Source organism: Natator depressus, chromosome 15 (assembly GCF_965152275.1).
Source record: "Natator depressus isolate rNatDep1 chromosome 15, rNatDep2.hap1, whole genome shotgun sequence".
NCBI lineage: Eukaryota > Metazoa > Chordata > Testudines > Cheloniidae > Natator > Natator depressus.
Window position 1 is genome coordinate 27,274,791 of NC_134248.1, and position 17,490 is coordinate 27,292,280.

Here is a 17,490-nt window from a genome sequence, read left to right on the forward strand (position 1 = left end):
TGTCTCCCAGTTACGTGAATGTTTGATAATCAACTTCCACAAGCTATGTTGTGTTCTTTATTAATAGAGTATTTGATGAACAGAAGTACAAGGTATATTTACTCACTTGGTTGAGTAAGATACATCATTAGTATTTAATGGTTTTATGCCCCCTACTGCCTGTCAGAATTACTTCTGTAAAGCAGTGACATTTTCATTGCAGTGTCCACATAGTGGATTGACTTACAAGACAAACTATACTATTTAGCCTCATCTTGCACTGAGCCGTGGTATACTTTGCCAGCTATATTTAATATGTACATATTTACACAAACACATTATTAACCCACCTTTGAAATGCAACAGCTGGTTTGTACCTTAATAGGTCACACTGTTTTCCTCCTCCTATCCATTAACTTTTGGTTAGCAGATGTATGTTCCATAAGGAACAGTGGTGAAGACCACAGTACATTTTATGGACATGGGCTGAGGTAGCTCACGTTCGTGTGACGTACTAAACACATAAAATTCACTTACTTTTCTTCTAGTCTTTTCCTATCGTTCTACATTTTGCCCATCACTACTGCAGCTTTTTCTTGCTCAGCCTGGCAAGTAGCTTCCCCAAACACCGACAAACACTACTGACCTGTGCATCGTCTCTACTGCCCCAAGCATCAAGACTTCCCATTCTGCTTCTCTCAGAAGATGCTACGTTGTGGACCGAAGCTACTGCAGTTGAGTCGAGAGCTAAGATCATAAGGACGGCCATACTGGGTCAGACCAAAAGGTCCATCTACCCCAGTATCCTGTCTTCTGACAGTGGCCAGTGCCAGGTGCCCCAGAGGGAATGAACAGAACAGGTAATCATCAAGTGATCCATCCCCTGTCGCCCATTCCCAGGTTCTGGTAAACAGAGGCATTTAAAGTAGGATACTTTGACATGTGTTTCTGTACAAGATATAAGGAGATTTTGTATAACTGTCAATTTACCATACATATTACTTCAGTCAAAGGTTTGACGTCAAATACTATTTAAATTTCATAATGCCAAATCAATTTTACCTGACATTAAATTGGAAAGAATCTTAAAGCTACAGAATCAAGTATGGCAAGAGTAACATACACACACCAGATTGATCAGTTTTTAAAACTTTTTTTATTTTTTAATTTTTTTTTAAAGTTTTTATTTTATATTATCTACAAAGTAAAAGTTTTCTTAACTTAAAAGTTACATCACTGTCTTGCAATAGTGATCACTTCATCAAACGTGATTTATAAATAATAATCCATCAGTTTGACGATTAGAATTTTTTTTTACTGAACCTGTTTCAAGTTTAGTTAGACGTAAAAGGGATCTCCAAGTCTTGATTTTTAGTGATAATAGCAGCAAGAATCACTCGTGTTACTTCTTTTGCTAGCTGATGAGTTCATAACTTTGAAGGGTCGTTAAAAAATAAATAACTTCCAGTTTTCAGCAAGCAGAGTTTGGGCACCTGCAGGACTCTGATACAGTGTATGGAATTATGGAATAACCCACAAGTTCCCACATGCCTCTACTCAGTCCGAATCTCTCCCACTGCAAGATGAACTGTTAGCATTCCTATTGGATGTTACAAGAAATCAATTTTTTTTTTTTTAAACAAAATAAATGAAATTCTAGTTTTCTGTGCTTCCAGTTGGCAGAAGCAGTGGAAGGAAGGTTTTTGGCCTACAAAAGGTATCCAGCCTTTGTTACTCCAGATCAGCCTTACAACTGCTGTTGGTGGTGGGCTTGTACTGCAAAAAAAAGAGTGCAGGTGTAAATAGCAGATTGATAAGCCATACAACAATGTGCTAGTTAATCAAATCACAGGATAACTATTTAGCTCAAGTCTGTAAAAAAACCTGCATTAAGATGTCCTTCGGCTGTTTTTCTACCTAAACCCTAAGAAAGCACAACGTATTTTCCCCACCCATTTCACACCATACAAAATCAGGTATTAGTTCACTGTACAAGTTCACACCCTGCTTTGGGAAAAAACAGTACTTGAGACACCTAGGTAAGGAGTTACATTTAAAGAGCAACAAAACAAGTAGGGCCTGGTTTTCCCAAGCAACAGTACTGCAAAATGTTGCTCTTGGGATAAAAAGTCAACGTCAAAATCCCATCTGCCTTCAGCCATTAGTTGCCAGGAATACTCGTATCCCTGGAGCAATATTTTTACAACTATCCTCAAGACAATTTATATCTTTTACATGTACAAAACTTGGATCATTACACCATAAGCCACCTACATATTCTATCCCCAAGACAAGGGCAGGCGGATATTGTCCTACACACACTGAAGTCTGCATATGTTTCAGCCATACAGAACTAAAGTCTTTGCTAACTTAATTCATCTTATATGCATACTACGTTCACATTTGGAGCAGCAAAATATAAATACTAACTGCAGAAATACTGTCTGCCGCCTTCAGCAGTTTGCCTCTGTAAAAGGACATCTTACGTTTTTTTGTTTCTAACCCAAACCTGGCTCATAACTGTTTTGCTCACTAATTTGACCTGGCTCAGTTAAGGTGCAGGTCTCCCACGCACACACTCCTCACCTGAAGGGTGCGTCATATAGGGGAAATGTGTTGTTGTCGAGACTGGAATGGGCTGTAGTGCACTTTGAGCGATGGCGGCTTGGGGACCACCAGGTGGCTGGGTCGTCATTAGCATCATTGGAGCATGGGCAGTTGGGTGAGAAGGAACCATTCCTGACTGTACATGAGCCTGAAACAAAGAGCTCTTTAGTATAATGGTCACAAGGAGGCAACACTCCTGGCCACATGACTAGCAAAGAGTCCTCCAACTGTAACAGTAAATCCTGAGATTTACTCCATTTTAAGTCAATTGGCTAAAATGTGCACATAGGGAGTAAGTTTGAGATTTTAAAACACAAGGTGTCAAATCCTTATTCTTGGCTTTGCTGACATCATCTCAGTTTGGGCAGGAGCTCATTGCTGACTAAGAGCACTGGTAAAGAATACTTTTGGAATATTTAAAAAAAAAAATCTTTAGAGACATTTTGTTAAGAATTGAGAAGCATTTCCTATGCAGAGAATGAATTGGATACTGCACACAAATAATAGGCCCTTATATAGGCCTTTACATACATGAGAAGAGCCAGCATCCCCTTCTCAGTACCTCATATGAACGCATGGTTATAAGGAGGAAGGAAAAGCATGAAGCAAAGGCAAAGATTTCTACATTTTTCCCCAAGCAAAAGTCTCCAACAAAAACTTCACATCTCCATGAAATGAACTTGAAATTGGGAACTGTAGACAGGTGAGAAATCATCATGTTCACCTGTCCTAGATGCCCATTGTCTCTCCAATGTCCAGTCTCTCTATATAGCTATATTCGCTCCCACGTACACAGTTGAAAATTAGTAATTTCCCCCTTCATTCCACTATGTAATGCCGCTAGCTCAGATCTGTTCTATTTTCAGTTAAGCTCACAATATCACAGTTCTCATGTACTGAAAGTGTTCATAATTAATCCCCAAAGGAAAAGTGAGATGCATCTGTCTCACCGCTTATCACCTTATAAGCAAGTAATGTCTCTCCTCGGTTGGTGGGGAAACTCCTTTCACTCAGTAGTAACGCTTCCTGACAGGAGGCAGTCAGACGGACTATCTATATTTCCTAGTGGAAAGTCCTATCAATCTCTAGCAGTAATTTCTCAATTACAAGAGGACTCTCAAAAACCAGGCAGCATTTAAGACTGTCCATGTTTAGATGCAAACAAGTTTTCAAAATAAATTTGGTTTTCCCATTTTAGTTGTGGGTGTGTTTTAAGTGAAGCTGGTAGAGGAAACTCAGATGCCAGACACCACTCCAGACAGTAGCAGGCACTGGCTAGGACTTCAGACTCATTCAAGTTAGATGTGCAGAAAGGGCAAAGTTCCCATGTGGCTAAACCCTGCAACTCTTTCCATAAGCACTACTTTTACTGTATCACTGTCAGTCTTAAATCAGACTGGCATTTGATTAATGGAACTCCTCAAGTTGTAATATAGCTTCCAAGAAGCCCCTAAAGGCATGAGAACTAACTCCCAAATCATACTAAGGACCCTGTTTGTGTTCAACAGCCATGCCTTCCAAACCTCATGCATTACCTCCCTCATGAACACCAGAATTTTTGCTTTGACCAAGCAATGCTATTATAACCATAGCAGCCATGATCAATACAGACATGCAGAAAAATTTTTTTTGCCATGGTAATGATGTAACATGCTCAGAGTTTCGTGAGTCAGGGATTCAATTAGCATCGAGTTACTGACTGTCTTTAAAATGAAATTAATTTAATCCCTTAGTGTCAGCACATCTAGAATTCCCACCGTAAAGCGATAATGAATTTCATGCTAGTATTTAGCATTAGAAAATCCCTATCTCTGGTGCTTCGGGATTATTATTTGTTTTTCCTGTAAGCAGTTGAGAGAGTCATTTCATAAGAGATTTTTAGATAGATGAAGCTATCATTCCTTCACTAGAAGCTTATGGGGCACTGCCCCATCCTGAGAAGCCATCTGGAACTTTGTACATTTTTTGAGATGCCCATACCTGCTCTTTTTATGTCTGTGAAACCAACAGCACAGAATTCCACAAGCCAAGATCAGAGATATAGAAGACTGACTGTGCTCATTAAAAATATCAGAGACTTTAACAGTCATTTAGTTAATTCTGCACTAGAATAAGCTTCTTATTTTCTTTAGTAATTTTTTGTGAAGCCCACAAAGCAAAAAAGGAGCCAGCAAGAATAGACAATTAACTTCCATTTACTGAAAGTGTGCTGGCACACAGGTATGCAATCGTCAGTTACACTTCACTACAGTTCACCTAGTCCTTTACATCATGGAAGTGAAATGATTACCTCTGCTTCTGAGGTTTGGTGCTCTAGGTGTCTATATAGCACTCACTTACAATTAGGCACATCTGAGGGTCCAAATGCAGGACTTTACAGGGACCCCAAAAGAACTAGAAAATCTAGTCAGATACAGAACTACCAAGTTAAGACAGATCAATATCCCACCTACACCAATATCCTGTTTGAGTCAATGGCCAGATGCTTCGGAGTAAGATAAGGCCCCATAACAAGTTGGCTAAAGAAAGTCAGTTGGGGGTTCCTTCATAACACAAGAGCAAGGCAATGGGAGATTCTGAAATTAAAAAGCTATACATTTAGAATGGGTAAAAGGAAATTTGGTAAAAGCAATTTTTTTCCCCACATCTCCTAATTAACTTGAACAGAGACTGTCCCAGAGATTGAGGGAAAGATTTTAGCAGAATTCAGAAAAGGATTAGACTCCTATTTGATTAACAAGATCTTGAGTTACACTAGCTAGGGTAACATGCATAAGGAGTATCAACGCTTCTGATTTAAGGCATAAACCAATCACTAACTGCCTGGGGTTAGGAAGAAATATCCTCCACAAGAATGATCCTGCTTAAGTGTTCATTCTTTGATGTACCTTTATGTTTCCACTAATCTGTGTTCTCTAAATTACATAGTGCCAATCTCTGTAGCAATGCCTCCTGCAGTGGTCTCTCCACACATCTAATCACGTTCATTGCCCTTCTCTGGACTTTTTTCTATTTTTGCCGTATAGATTTTGAAGTGGGGTGACCAGAACTGAAAACAGCATTCAAGATCAGCTTGCTTTTTTGACCACTGCAACCCACTGAGCTGTCCCCCATATCCTCATTGGCAATTTGATTTGCAACCCATCAGTGTTACTATCTTTCCTTCCCACCTCACTTTAAACTCTTCTGAAGTTCTTCATAATCCTCTCAGGATTTTCCAAGCACCCTTGAGTATTTCTCATTGAATAGACTTTTTATAAAGAGGTGGCTTTGCATTCAAATGTGTTTTAACAAAATACCTTTTCCAAAGCTCGAAGTGGAGCCCTACAGTAGCTATTTTAGATGAAGTTGGTGCACCAAGATTCCTGAGCACCTGTAGCGCCTCCAGACTGCTAAATGAACGGCACTGTGCAAACAGAACCCTTAGCAACACAGAAAATAGTCGGCCAAGAGAAATGATGTAAAAAGAGGCCACTACTCCATGTGAAGGCGACATCTTTGAGGCAATAGGCCATTCAGTCTTTGGAAGGTTGTTAAAGTTTGTTTACCTGGGGTACATGGGCCATGTGTGGCGGATTGGTATATGCAGGCTGAACATGGGAAGGATGAATAGTGAAAACTGTTTGTTGTGCTGTTGGAAAACTATTTTGTGGAGACTGCGTATTGGAGCCTGGTGTCATGGAAGGTGGGGTTGGAGCAAGACCAGCATGGTACATTGCTGACTGCTGCTGTGGGTTTGCCAGGTGGAGTGCCTGAGCTGCCTGGTGCTGGTGATGCTGCAAAGCAAACAGGAGGAAAAATTAGTGAGAGTTTCGGTTTTGGTTCCAGGGGAGAAATGATAAACATTTATTCCATGGAAATAATAATAAATTACTAAAATGCCACTTAATATCTAACATTTTAGAAGGATGTTCCTATATACACTGCACAAATAACACAAAATAAAATGCCACATTCTGATCCTGTAGGTCTTATTATCCAAGTCCGTTGAACGGGGGGAAAAAAGTCACTGGAGCCTGCAGACCTGATGTGTTCTCCAGAATTGAGGCTATTATGTAAAAAACAAAAGCCATCTTTCAGCACTTCTGTCTGTGACTAACTTTTCCATGCCATAAATCCACACGTACCGAACCTGCAGCCAGACTGCACCAGCGGAGTGACGTTCCTTAATTAATTGCAAAAGCATTGCTGAGCCACCTGTCCCCCATTCCTGATCAAAAAGGGTCAAATGAGTAATTTCCAAATACTAGACTTGTGTGTACGTGGGTGGTGGGGGAAGAACCACCCCCTGCTTTTTACACAAAAGTATTTTAAGTCATGATTCACTATCCTTTACCCTTATTAGTATCATCACACATTGGTATAAAGGCAGGCCGACTGCACTTCACTTTGGATTCACATACAAATCATAAGGAAATGGTATTTCCAAGCCACATTACTTCTGGAATGAGGGACTATGAACATAGCTGCTATAAAAGATTATTTGTCAAGAAGAATATGTTTGGAGCTGCATGAAAAGCAAACAGATGCCGAAGTAACAGACTGGAGCAGTGTCTTCTAAAACAATGGGCTACAACACATATTCCAAAATGTTTGCTCTCTAGAGTTTTGCTGTTACCTGCACTGGACTGGGAGCAGGGTGGCTTCCAGCATGTTGACTTTGCTGTTGTCCTGTTGGTGTGGCAGAAGGCTGCGGATGAGGAGGGTGTGGATGCAGGGTAGCATTCGGGTGGGCATATTGCTGAGCAAGTGAGCCAGTAGAAACTAGAAGGAAAAGGAAGAAATTGACAAGTGACACAGAATATACATCTCACCAAATTCACACTGCATATGAGGATTTTACAGCACATCAGTGATACGGTGAATTGGTCTTTTTTCCCCTACAAATAGTTTATCTTGTAGTTACCTGCACATCTTACCGTGGATCTAAAAATCTATATTTGCTTTCATGTAGTTTACATGGTTTTGCAGGAAAGTCAATAAATTACCATAATAAAATATTTCAGCTTTCCTAGCTTGATTTAATAAAAGATACTGTATATATCAAAGCACAAAAGCAGTATTTAATCTGCAATTTTAGTCAAACAGGTAAGTCTACAAGTGATTTGTAATCAGCTTCTTAAATTTTATAGTTCTGGAGAAAGTAAATTTTCTATTGTACAGAGTTAAATAATTCACAAAACACGAATACTTATTCTATTTCCACCATCCACAAAGTCTTTGGCCTTTTACCTGGCTAACCTCACCATGCTACTCTTCTGGAGATTGTTCGCAGTACAGTCAGCACACACATACACGGTGTGCTTGCGTGTAAGTTACACAAACACAGTATACACATAGGAGCTGGGAAACTCTAGCTCTCTGAAAGCCAACCAGCTTTAGTTAAAGTTGGAGCCTTACATGTAACACCCACTTCAAGACGCCTTCTTGCACTACCACCATTCCCATTGACTTTTTGATGTTGCTATAGAACCCTTCGTTTCTGGAAATCATGGACTCTGAATTCCACAGCAAGAAAACTGAACACACAAGTCAAACAGCAGCATTCATTAACTGCAGAAACAGTCTTAGGGAAATCCTTCTACAACAAAGTGAAATGTAATCAAGTCCCTGCTTGGTCATTCCTATCATATTGGGCTACAAAATGGCCCATGCAGAGTTTGTTCACTCCCTTTTGTGAACGGAACAGTAATTTTTAAGAGTAGGCAGCATGAGAAGCCACACTAAATTGCTTCAAAAAGGTTTTCACTAGAGCACTAAGCAATGAGTTTAAATGAAGCAATAGTCTCCAAAAAATTACTACATGCTTCCTCTACGCCTGTAGTTTTTAGATCTTATATTATGTGTAAGATTATGCACAACATACCAGTCGCTTGTGCATGCGCCTTGCAAAGTCATTACTAAGTCAAGCTCACATTCATCTTGGTCCAATACCACATTGCATTGAAATGGAAACTAGCTTTGCTGCCCACAGTGCTAGAAATGGAATATCTGAAGCAACCGATCACTTGGGTCCTGAACCCAGCTCCTGCCTGTATCCTAATTTAATTGTTTCGAGGAACAAACAGGACTAGAATTCCCTGCTAAATCAGAGAGCTACATATGTAAAGTTCTGTACTGAAGTGCTAAGAAAGCCAACATTAGGAGAATTTGAGGGCCACATTACATGTACCTCTGCTGTACCTTTCTAGATTTACAAAGCAGTTCATTGGAAAAAAGGAGCTCCATCTGGGATATAGTTTTAGGTTAGTTAGATTACAGTTAAGGCCACAACCACCTGCATGTTCATTGCCAGCAATTCTATTTATACTAGGAAATCCCAGCTCGGAGAACAAATAGATTTAATTGCTCTAACTTCTATTCCCCAATGTCAAAACCCGTTACCGTTTCTGAAAAGTAGAACTTCTCCACACCACACACATAAAATGAGGCCTTTGATCTGTTCATCCTAAAAAGCAGGGGATCGAAGGAGAGAACACACCAAACATACTGCCATTTGATAAAGTGCAGCACTGTCTGCCACAAGGCCTGCACAGAAACTAGCCACCTTGCCACTCCATCAAGTGCCTCAAACGTACTCCAATTACTTCTGAGCAAACACCCACTGTCCCAACCTTTCCCAGTCCAGTTTGCTATTACTTCTGTTGCCTCACGTTTGCTCAATACTTTACAAAATCCTAAACAGTGACTTTATTCAGCTACTGGTGAGCTTGCTTCAGTATAAATAATCCACCTACTGCAGCCCACTCAACCCTTCAAGAGTTCACCTCACATGAAAGCGTCATTAACTCTTCATGGACCCTGTGTTTCCAGCACACAGTACAGCAGCATTCACTGATCTCAAAGGACAGATGAATCTTGTGAACTACACTGTAAAGGCTTTCAATTTGCAAAGCATTCCAAGGGCTACTTTGACCATGACGTACTTGTTACAATATTAAGTCTTTACATACCATTAAGCTTTTTAATTAGGAGTTGGGGTTTTGGAAGTTCTAAAGTTTCTGTGCACCTAAACAGGAGTTAGTCTCCAGTGCCATGGTATCCTGTTATGCTTTCAAGCAGAAAAACAGTGACTTCATTTTTAATGTTACCACTTACATTCCATTTACAGCAGCAGCAAATTTCCATCTAATTTTTCGTTTTTTTTCCACTGCCTGCAAGCTTGTACGAAAACTGACCAATTCACACATTAGAATTAAAACTCAACTCACTGTTACAATTTCAAGCTTCTCCATTCCATCTCCTTATGAAATCAGTCTTGATCCAATATTTATATGGCCTATCTCTAGTCTGAGTAATCCCTACAAAAAAGGGACATAGGGGACCGAGGCACAGATGGAGTAAATAGCTTTCCAAATCTAACCTACCTCTCCCAAGTCTGATTCTAGTGCCTCAGCCCCAAGAACTTCTTTCCTCCCTCCTTATTAAAGTTCCATTCCATTCTTGAGGAGATTTGTTATAAGCATGTACTGGAAGTTATAGGGTATTCAAGGTTTCCCACATCTATACTTTATTCATTAGAGGCCCTGAAATAATTTATTTATTATTCCCTAAACCGATTACTGTGCTTCATCTTTTATTTTTTCATTACTTGAGAGAAGACCCAAATGCAAAGTATTTTGAAGCAGGTATCTATATTATGCAATAAGGCTTCATGTTGAAAAGAACTTGTTATGCCACCTAATACAACTCCAGAACTTACTAGAACATTTTTACATGCAGAAGGAAGTGGGAGAAGAGCAAAACACCAGTTTTCAGTAACTTCTCCTAAATCAGTATGTCCACAGCTTGGCAGAGAATTATGAGAGAGTTTTGTTTGTTTAAAATCTAGCATTTACATTTTCCCAGCTGTGCATTTGTTTTCAGAACCTATTCTAGTCAGTTTATAGACTATTATGTACTAAAAATGCTCACTCTGCTGCTGCTGCAAATATTTTAATAGTAACATTTAAGAAAAACACTCACCTTTGTTATTTTTCTTGAGGCTTTACCAGATTCCACAAACATCTTACTAGAGAAGGCTTCAGGAATAATGGAGCGGATCATTTAAAAACAAATGTATCCACCTTTTTCAATTTATAGCAGAAGTTCAACTTGACCTCAGGAAAATTAACATTAGGAGTTTTTTCCCATTTAGTTCTACAGAATCTCAATTTCTACAGAGCTGCTGCTACCTCATAACTTCAAGAGAGATTCTGATACAGTGTTTCACTTTCGGAAGTCCTTTCCTTCCATTTATTAATAAGGATGTGTGGGAGGAAAAGTCTCAGTTTTATGTGCTGTAGCTGTGTGCTCTCACCTAAAGTCAGGTCTTTAACATCACCATCAGATTCCACGGAGATTTAAAGTGTGGTGTCAGTGATTACTTCAGATGAGTAAGACGCATGAACCCATTAAAGAAGCCTTGCAAAACAGTCATGAAAACGTACCAACCCAGATACAGTCTACTCACCTTTATTATGACAACTGATTATAAACAATGTTTTACATGCTCATCCACAGAGTTAATCACCCTAGGTGAATATTTCCATGCTAATTTCTATAATAAACACGGGAAGAAAAATCACGGATAAAAGTAATCAGAAATCATATTACATTGTCCTTGACATGTCAGCACTGCTATGGTTTTCCAGCTGTCATACTAATACAGGACACAGTGCTGAAAAAGCTCTATGGAAGCACATAACAAAGAGTGTTGCAACCTCTGCTCATCTGAGCACTGCTGATAATCATAGTTTGCCTCCAGCAGAAGTCTAAGGCTATGCCTATGCTACTGCTGTAAGTCGACCTACGCCACACAACTCCAGCTACATGAATAACGTAGCTGGAGCCAATGTACCTTAGGTCGAGTTACCGTGGGGTCTACACCGTGGGGGGCCGACGGGAGAAACTCTCCCGTCGACTTACCTTACTCTTCTCGTTGGGGGTAGAGTACAGGGGTCAACTGGAGAACAATCTGCTGTCGATCTGGCAGGTCTTCACTAGATCCACTAAATCAACCGCCGGTGGATTGATCTCAGAGCATCAATCCTGACTGTAGTGTAGACACAGCCTAAGTCAGAAATGCCTTCTTTCCTTAAGAGCTCTGCAGTTCGAAAGCTTTCCTCTTTCATCCACAGAAGTTGGTCCAATTAAAAAAAAAAAAGTTACCTCACACACCTTGTCTCTCTTCTTTCCTAGGAGCACTGAACTAAGTTGATTTGCTTCACTTACATCACTTTCTAAACAGATGGTTTCTTTCTATGGGCTATATTATTTATAACTAGACCATCATTTTGATATTGATGCACAGTTAAGACAAGCAATTCCATATTGGATTGGACAAAGATACTATACCAGAGGGGGTTTTAATTACTGAATTGAATTCCAACGAAAACAAGAAGGAAAGAGTAACAGTCAAGGTTGCTGACAAGAGCAAAGCAAGAAAGGCGAAAGGCAGCTATTGTAAACCCACAGAAATGGCCGACATTAAAAATCAGAGCAGCACAGATCAGAGACAGCATTACCAACCACTAGCCTAGACTGAAACCAATCCCTGAACTTCTGACATTCAAATGTCTCTTGTGGGGAAAACGGAATGCTGACAATGGACACAGTGGGAACTGTCAGAGGAGTAATGCACTGATAGTCAGAACCTACTAGATAGCTCCTAGGTGCTGACCAGTGAAGTGATTCCAGACTATTGCCAGACCCAGTAAAATGGTGAGGATAACTACATTTAAAGACCTCAATCTGAATGGTAGGAAGCAGAGATATAGCATGTCTTTTTCATTTTATAAACACATACAAAATCATTTTACACATTTACAGTGGACTCCATTTAAAAGAATACCTATTAAAGGAAGAAACTTGTTTAAGGAATTTCAATGCACCAAACCAAAATATGTGAACACCCTTAAGTGCTCAAAGTAAATTTCCAGTATACAATCATAGGAAGTCATTCTGTAAAATACATTTTTCTGCATGCCAAAATGAAAGCTACAAAGTCCTTTTAAAACCAAAATCTGTTAGGGAACACAAGTTACATGATTTTTATTGTTCTTCATATCCTCTTGAATGAACTGACTCACAGGAAAGAGGGTGCATGAAACAGATCACTACTATGAACAGGTACAGAGACACTAACAAGCTTGCTGCAATACAGGAGCAAGTTGAGAGGCCCAGGAATTGCACCTCGCCTATCTGTGGAGGGCTAGGGTCTCTGATGGGATGACCAGAAATTATTGTATGGCCATTCCACTAGGGACCCTACCCCAGCACACCAGGGGTTTCTGAAGCTTCTTCCCCAAGTTTTGTAAACCCTTCAAAATAGAAAATTAACCTCACTCAGCAGATTGTAATTTCTAAGAGAATACAACATACTCCATTTTGGAATGTGCTGTGTATGGTTACTGGGATCTATTATCAGGAGAGAGAAACAGAGGTTATCTGCCATATAATTAAGTCATGAGTCCGATATTCTCCTCGTCAACTCGTTTTGCTTAACCTATGAGGTCTTTGTTCGATACCTGGACTATCTGGCACCTTTGTTTGTCAGTTAGAGACCACTGATGCAGCTGCTTATCTTTTTCATTAAGTATACAGAACCTAGTTATATTTGGCCCCACTCACACACACTGGAGAAAGAGGGTGCAGAGAAACTCCCCCACTCAGCACACTGCTGCAGGACCACATGGATGGCAGCATGCTGAAGCACAAGGACCAGGTAATGTAACTGGCAGTACTTACCTGGCCAGCGGGAACCCATCCCCACCATATCCCATGAAGGGACACAGGGCTGATACTAGGCTACACTTTTACAGGAATGACAAGAGGTGCTGCTTGCCAGGCTTCTTCAAAGGCCCCAGAATAAGGATTCCCGAGTGATCTCTCCCATGACTACTGCAAGGATGCACAAGGTGCTCTCCCCCCCGACAGGACTCAAAATAGAGTTTTACTGCCACTGAAGTCCTGGAGTTTCTTCCCCTCAGAAATTTGACCAGCCTTGAGAAAACTGGAAATCCCATTTTGGGCAGGGATGGGGGAGGAGAGGAGCTTGTGGAGATGTTAAGGAGGGTGATGCCCATTTTTTGGGTGGTAGACTAGAAGGAAGAAGCTTTAAGTCTTCATCAGTTCAAGATACAGTAGAGGCTAGTTAGATCCAAGACTTTGTTGCACAAAATGTAATGCAACTTGGCACGCAGAAATGTATTTACACAAATCTATTCTACAGAAAAGTCACAAGTACATTGTACTTTAGCTTTTGGTGCCCTGTAAATTCATTCATTCAATAACAACTTCGTTGCTTGAGAAGAGTTTTCCTACATTTTCTATATTTTGGCCTGGTGCAAGAAAAAAAAAGTTCCCTCAGCATGTCTATTCCTTTAACATCTATCCTTTAAAAAATTATTTTCTGTACAATTAAAATTAGTACAAAAAACCCAACTCACTGGCAAAGTAGAAAGAAGGACCTGTCTCCTTGCTGTATGGTATTTTGGGACATGCTGAATTTGGGAAATAGAAAGGTAAATTAGCCTCTTGCCATGTTTATAACTTCCAATCTTCTGGAAAGGTTGACATTCATTTATTTTTGAAGATTGTAGGGTCATGCAGATATTTTTATTTGTTTAGTTAATAGGGCTGGATATTTTTACTTAATTTTACAAGTGAAGTTGAAATAAAGTAAGCCCCAATAAGCCCTCCTTTTGAACTATAACACTGAGGGCTCCACGTTTTACTTTAATACAAAAATAAAGATGAACAGATACTGAGCCTCTATTACACTCCAACAATAACCTCAGAGGTAGAGTTAAAAGAGTTACAAATAAATAAATAAATAGTTTGTTTTTTCAGCTGTATCACTGAGGTCTTAACAGTTCCAAAAGACACCTTTGGAGATGGTTCACTCTTAATCCCTGGAGACTCCTTGAAATCTGTAACATACCCACCATTGTACTATTTAGGATATTAGAACTTACTGCTAGGACAGAAAAACAGATAAGGTTAGAGAGAACACCAGACCAATAAAACATGTGCAGAAGAGAGAGGGAGAGGTCCAAGAACAAGCAAAAGAATAAATAATGTATCTGTGTAAAACAAAATTTTGTTTTACACAAAAGTCTTTCACATACACTAGTGAAGTTTTACAGAGGACAGCAATTACCTAAAACATATACTATTTATCCAAACAATAAACTAGTGGGAGTTAATTGTTACAGGAATATATTTGCCCTCACAGCTTGAACTGTCAATAGAAAACTTGATAACTCATGATTACCCATCGCTGGTATTCTGGAGATAACAAACAGCCCATACCTACCAGAAAGTACAAAGCTTGAGCCATTGTTCTTTAGAACCAATAAACAAATTAGTTCTGTAGGAGCAACAATCATACATATATTGTTGCTTTGTTTCAGCGTTAAGTGCCTGTTTCAAACTTTTCACACTAAGAATTTATATATGATTTAAAGGAGCCAACATTTAAAACCTAGAGTCAGATCAAGTGAATATCAGTCTGTGTGTTAATGATGTCCAGTTTTAGTGTTTATTTGTAAGAGCAAGAGGAAAGAAAGTTGAAAGAAAGTTGTTTAACATTCTCTCAATGTTTTAAGAAAAAACATGAATTTGGGTGTTGCTCCATCATATGTTTAGAAGTACCACTAATTTATAGTGCCCATATATTTTAGCTACTTTCCATTTGTTGAAGAACATTCAACTTCAGGAACTGAAGTGATGACAAAATTGTGGCACTCAAGAGCAGTGACAAAGACACCAATCAGATCTCCTGAATTGCCTGTTATATTGTAGACATCTAGCAGAAACATTCAATTACACAGCATTAGCTAAATGGGATCTTGAAAAACGCATCATCCTAGCTAGCCTTCGCTATACAAAAGATTTAACAGGTATAGAACGTTGCATGCATTTCAGGATTCAGATTCCTCTGCCATGAAGGAAAAAAGTAACTTTCAGCAAATAATCTAATGGATAAAGAATTTAATTCCCTTCACTGAACAGTGACTACTGTTTGCCATGATTTTTACTTGCCTCAAACTAATCAGAAAGGTGAAGCTTTCAGAGATTTTACTCACTGATTAGGGAAATGTTAGGAGAATGCTTTAAAAGCAATTAACCCTCCCCCCCCAATGCAGCTGTCCTTTCAGACTTCTTCATTCTGTAACACAAGCACTCAGGTAGAACAACAGTCTGATATTAAAGGTAGTGTTTTGTGCAGGGAGCCACTTGATAATATCACAAAGAAAGCACCCATTAGCTTCAAGGACATGGGGACCTTAACACAGTTCATCTTAATAGCAATGGGAAATCCAACAGTGTAAATGAAAATGCCAGAAGCAAAATCTGAACACTCATTGGGCAAATTTATTCTAAAAATTAAAATCAGTGGCTGTTATTTCTGTGAATGGCATAATCATATGGAAGTTATTCATCACTTAGAGTCACTAAATATTCCTGAAGAATTAAGCAACATACCCAAATCAGAAGTTTATTTCCAGGATATGTTGCTGTATTCACTACATGGATCCTATACATACACTTGAGATTCATAAAATGTGGAGAGAAAAAAAAATACTGCACTCTAACGTCAGTGGTTACAGTCCAGCCCAAAGTGACTGGGGAAGCGTAAAATATCTAGTGTCTCCTAACGTAAGGGATTGTTAACACATCCAGTAAGTTGTGCTATAGCAATTTACTCCCCAGGCCGCACAGCTATTAAATGCTACAGATAGATTACTCAAGCAAACAGCGACGTATTGCTAAATGGAAGCAGAAGTTTTATTATCCAGCAACAAGGTAGTTATTTGTGGGAAAAGTAACCAAACTAAATGCCACACTTCATTTGAGAATGTCCTATATTTGAGCTACAGCATTAGGAGTCATCTATTAAATACCTGATGGCAAGCCCAGAAGGCTAAAGATACAGTTTAGCTGATTTATGTTAAGGTAGGCAAAAGATGACATGCCAGAAGATGGTAAGAACATGCAATAATCCAACATAAGTGCCTCCTTACAAGCCACCTATGATGTAGCACTGGCATCAGACTGGGCTGAGCCAGATTTCTGTGGCAAGCATTTCAAGCACTCAGTTATAAAAAGAGAGAAGGTCAGCAGTTCAGAAAAGCAAACTGATAACAACCCAGAAGAGTTCAGGAGAACATCTAGCTTCTGGCAAGACCAAGTTCTGTAAGAGAAATGCTGCTTGGATTTAGGTAGAAGGACACCCCACCACAAAAATCTAGAGAGTTTTCAGGTTTCTTGACACACAACCAAAACACGTGTCATTAGATTGCCTGAAATAGATACTGATGATGCACTGAAGCTGAAAAACCAACAATATAAAAATTAGAGTTCTATGGTATGTTGGAACATCAGAGAAAAATAATTTGAAATATCTGATTAAAGTACTCTAATAGATTAAAAAATTGCTCCTGTACCATGATTTCAAAGACCTGTCAAATTGTGACATATAAGAATGATGTACAACGTAGAGTTGCTGGGGAAAGTTGCAATCAACAACCAAATTCCAGAGATTATTTCATATCTAGTTTTATTTAAGATAGGATTTTTTGAGAACTGCCTTTTTACCAGGAAGTCTGAAAGCCTTCAAACAGTAAGTCTATCAAGACAGTAATCCCATAAAAATCACAATAAAAGCTCCGTTTACATGTATGTCTCAATAAACTAGGGATGCACATGAAAGAGCAGACTATTTTAACGAATGTCAACATGGGCCAGTGAGAACAAAGACCTATTACTTAAACTTTACAAGTTACTTTCTTTTCAATTCAGCTATATCACATGAAACTTCGGCGGAAATATACTTTTCCTCCAAATCCAGTCTCAGAACTTTTTACTGTGATATTGTCTGCATCTGCATTATTTTTTCCTGAATGAACACACATGAGC

General features: G+C 39.2%; 1 protein-coding gene across 5 annotated transcripts in view; it reads right to left on the minus strand.

The window, feature by feature from the left end:
* Positions 1-1,169: 1,169 nt before the first annotated feature.
* Positions 1,170-17,490, minus strand: part of ATXN2 (ataxin 2) — a 72,210-nt gene continuing 55,889 nt past the window's right edge. For 2 of the 5 annotated variants that reach the window (XM_074973179.1, XM_074973175.1), the window contains 5 exons: positions 14,016-14,069; positions 7,205-7,350; positions 6,135-6,362; positions 2,566-2,734; positions 1,173-1,755 (listed from right to left, as the gene is read on the minus strand). In XM_074973179.1, the coding sequence (XP_074829280.1) occupies positions 1,727-1,755; positions 2,566-2,734; positions 6,135-6,362; positions 7,205-7,350; positions 14,016-14,069 (626 nt within the window). In that variant the 3' untranslated portion in view covers positions 1,173-1,726. Of the gene's footprint in view, positions 1,756-2,565; positions 2,735-6,134; positions 6,363-7,204; positions 7,351-14,015; positions 14,070-17,490 lie in introns of all 5 variants that reach the window. The other 3 variants (XM_074973176.1, XM_074973174.1, XM_074973178.1) reach the window with 3 other exon arrangements.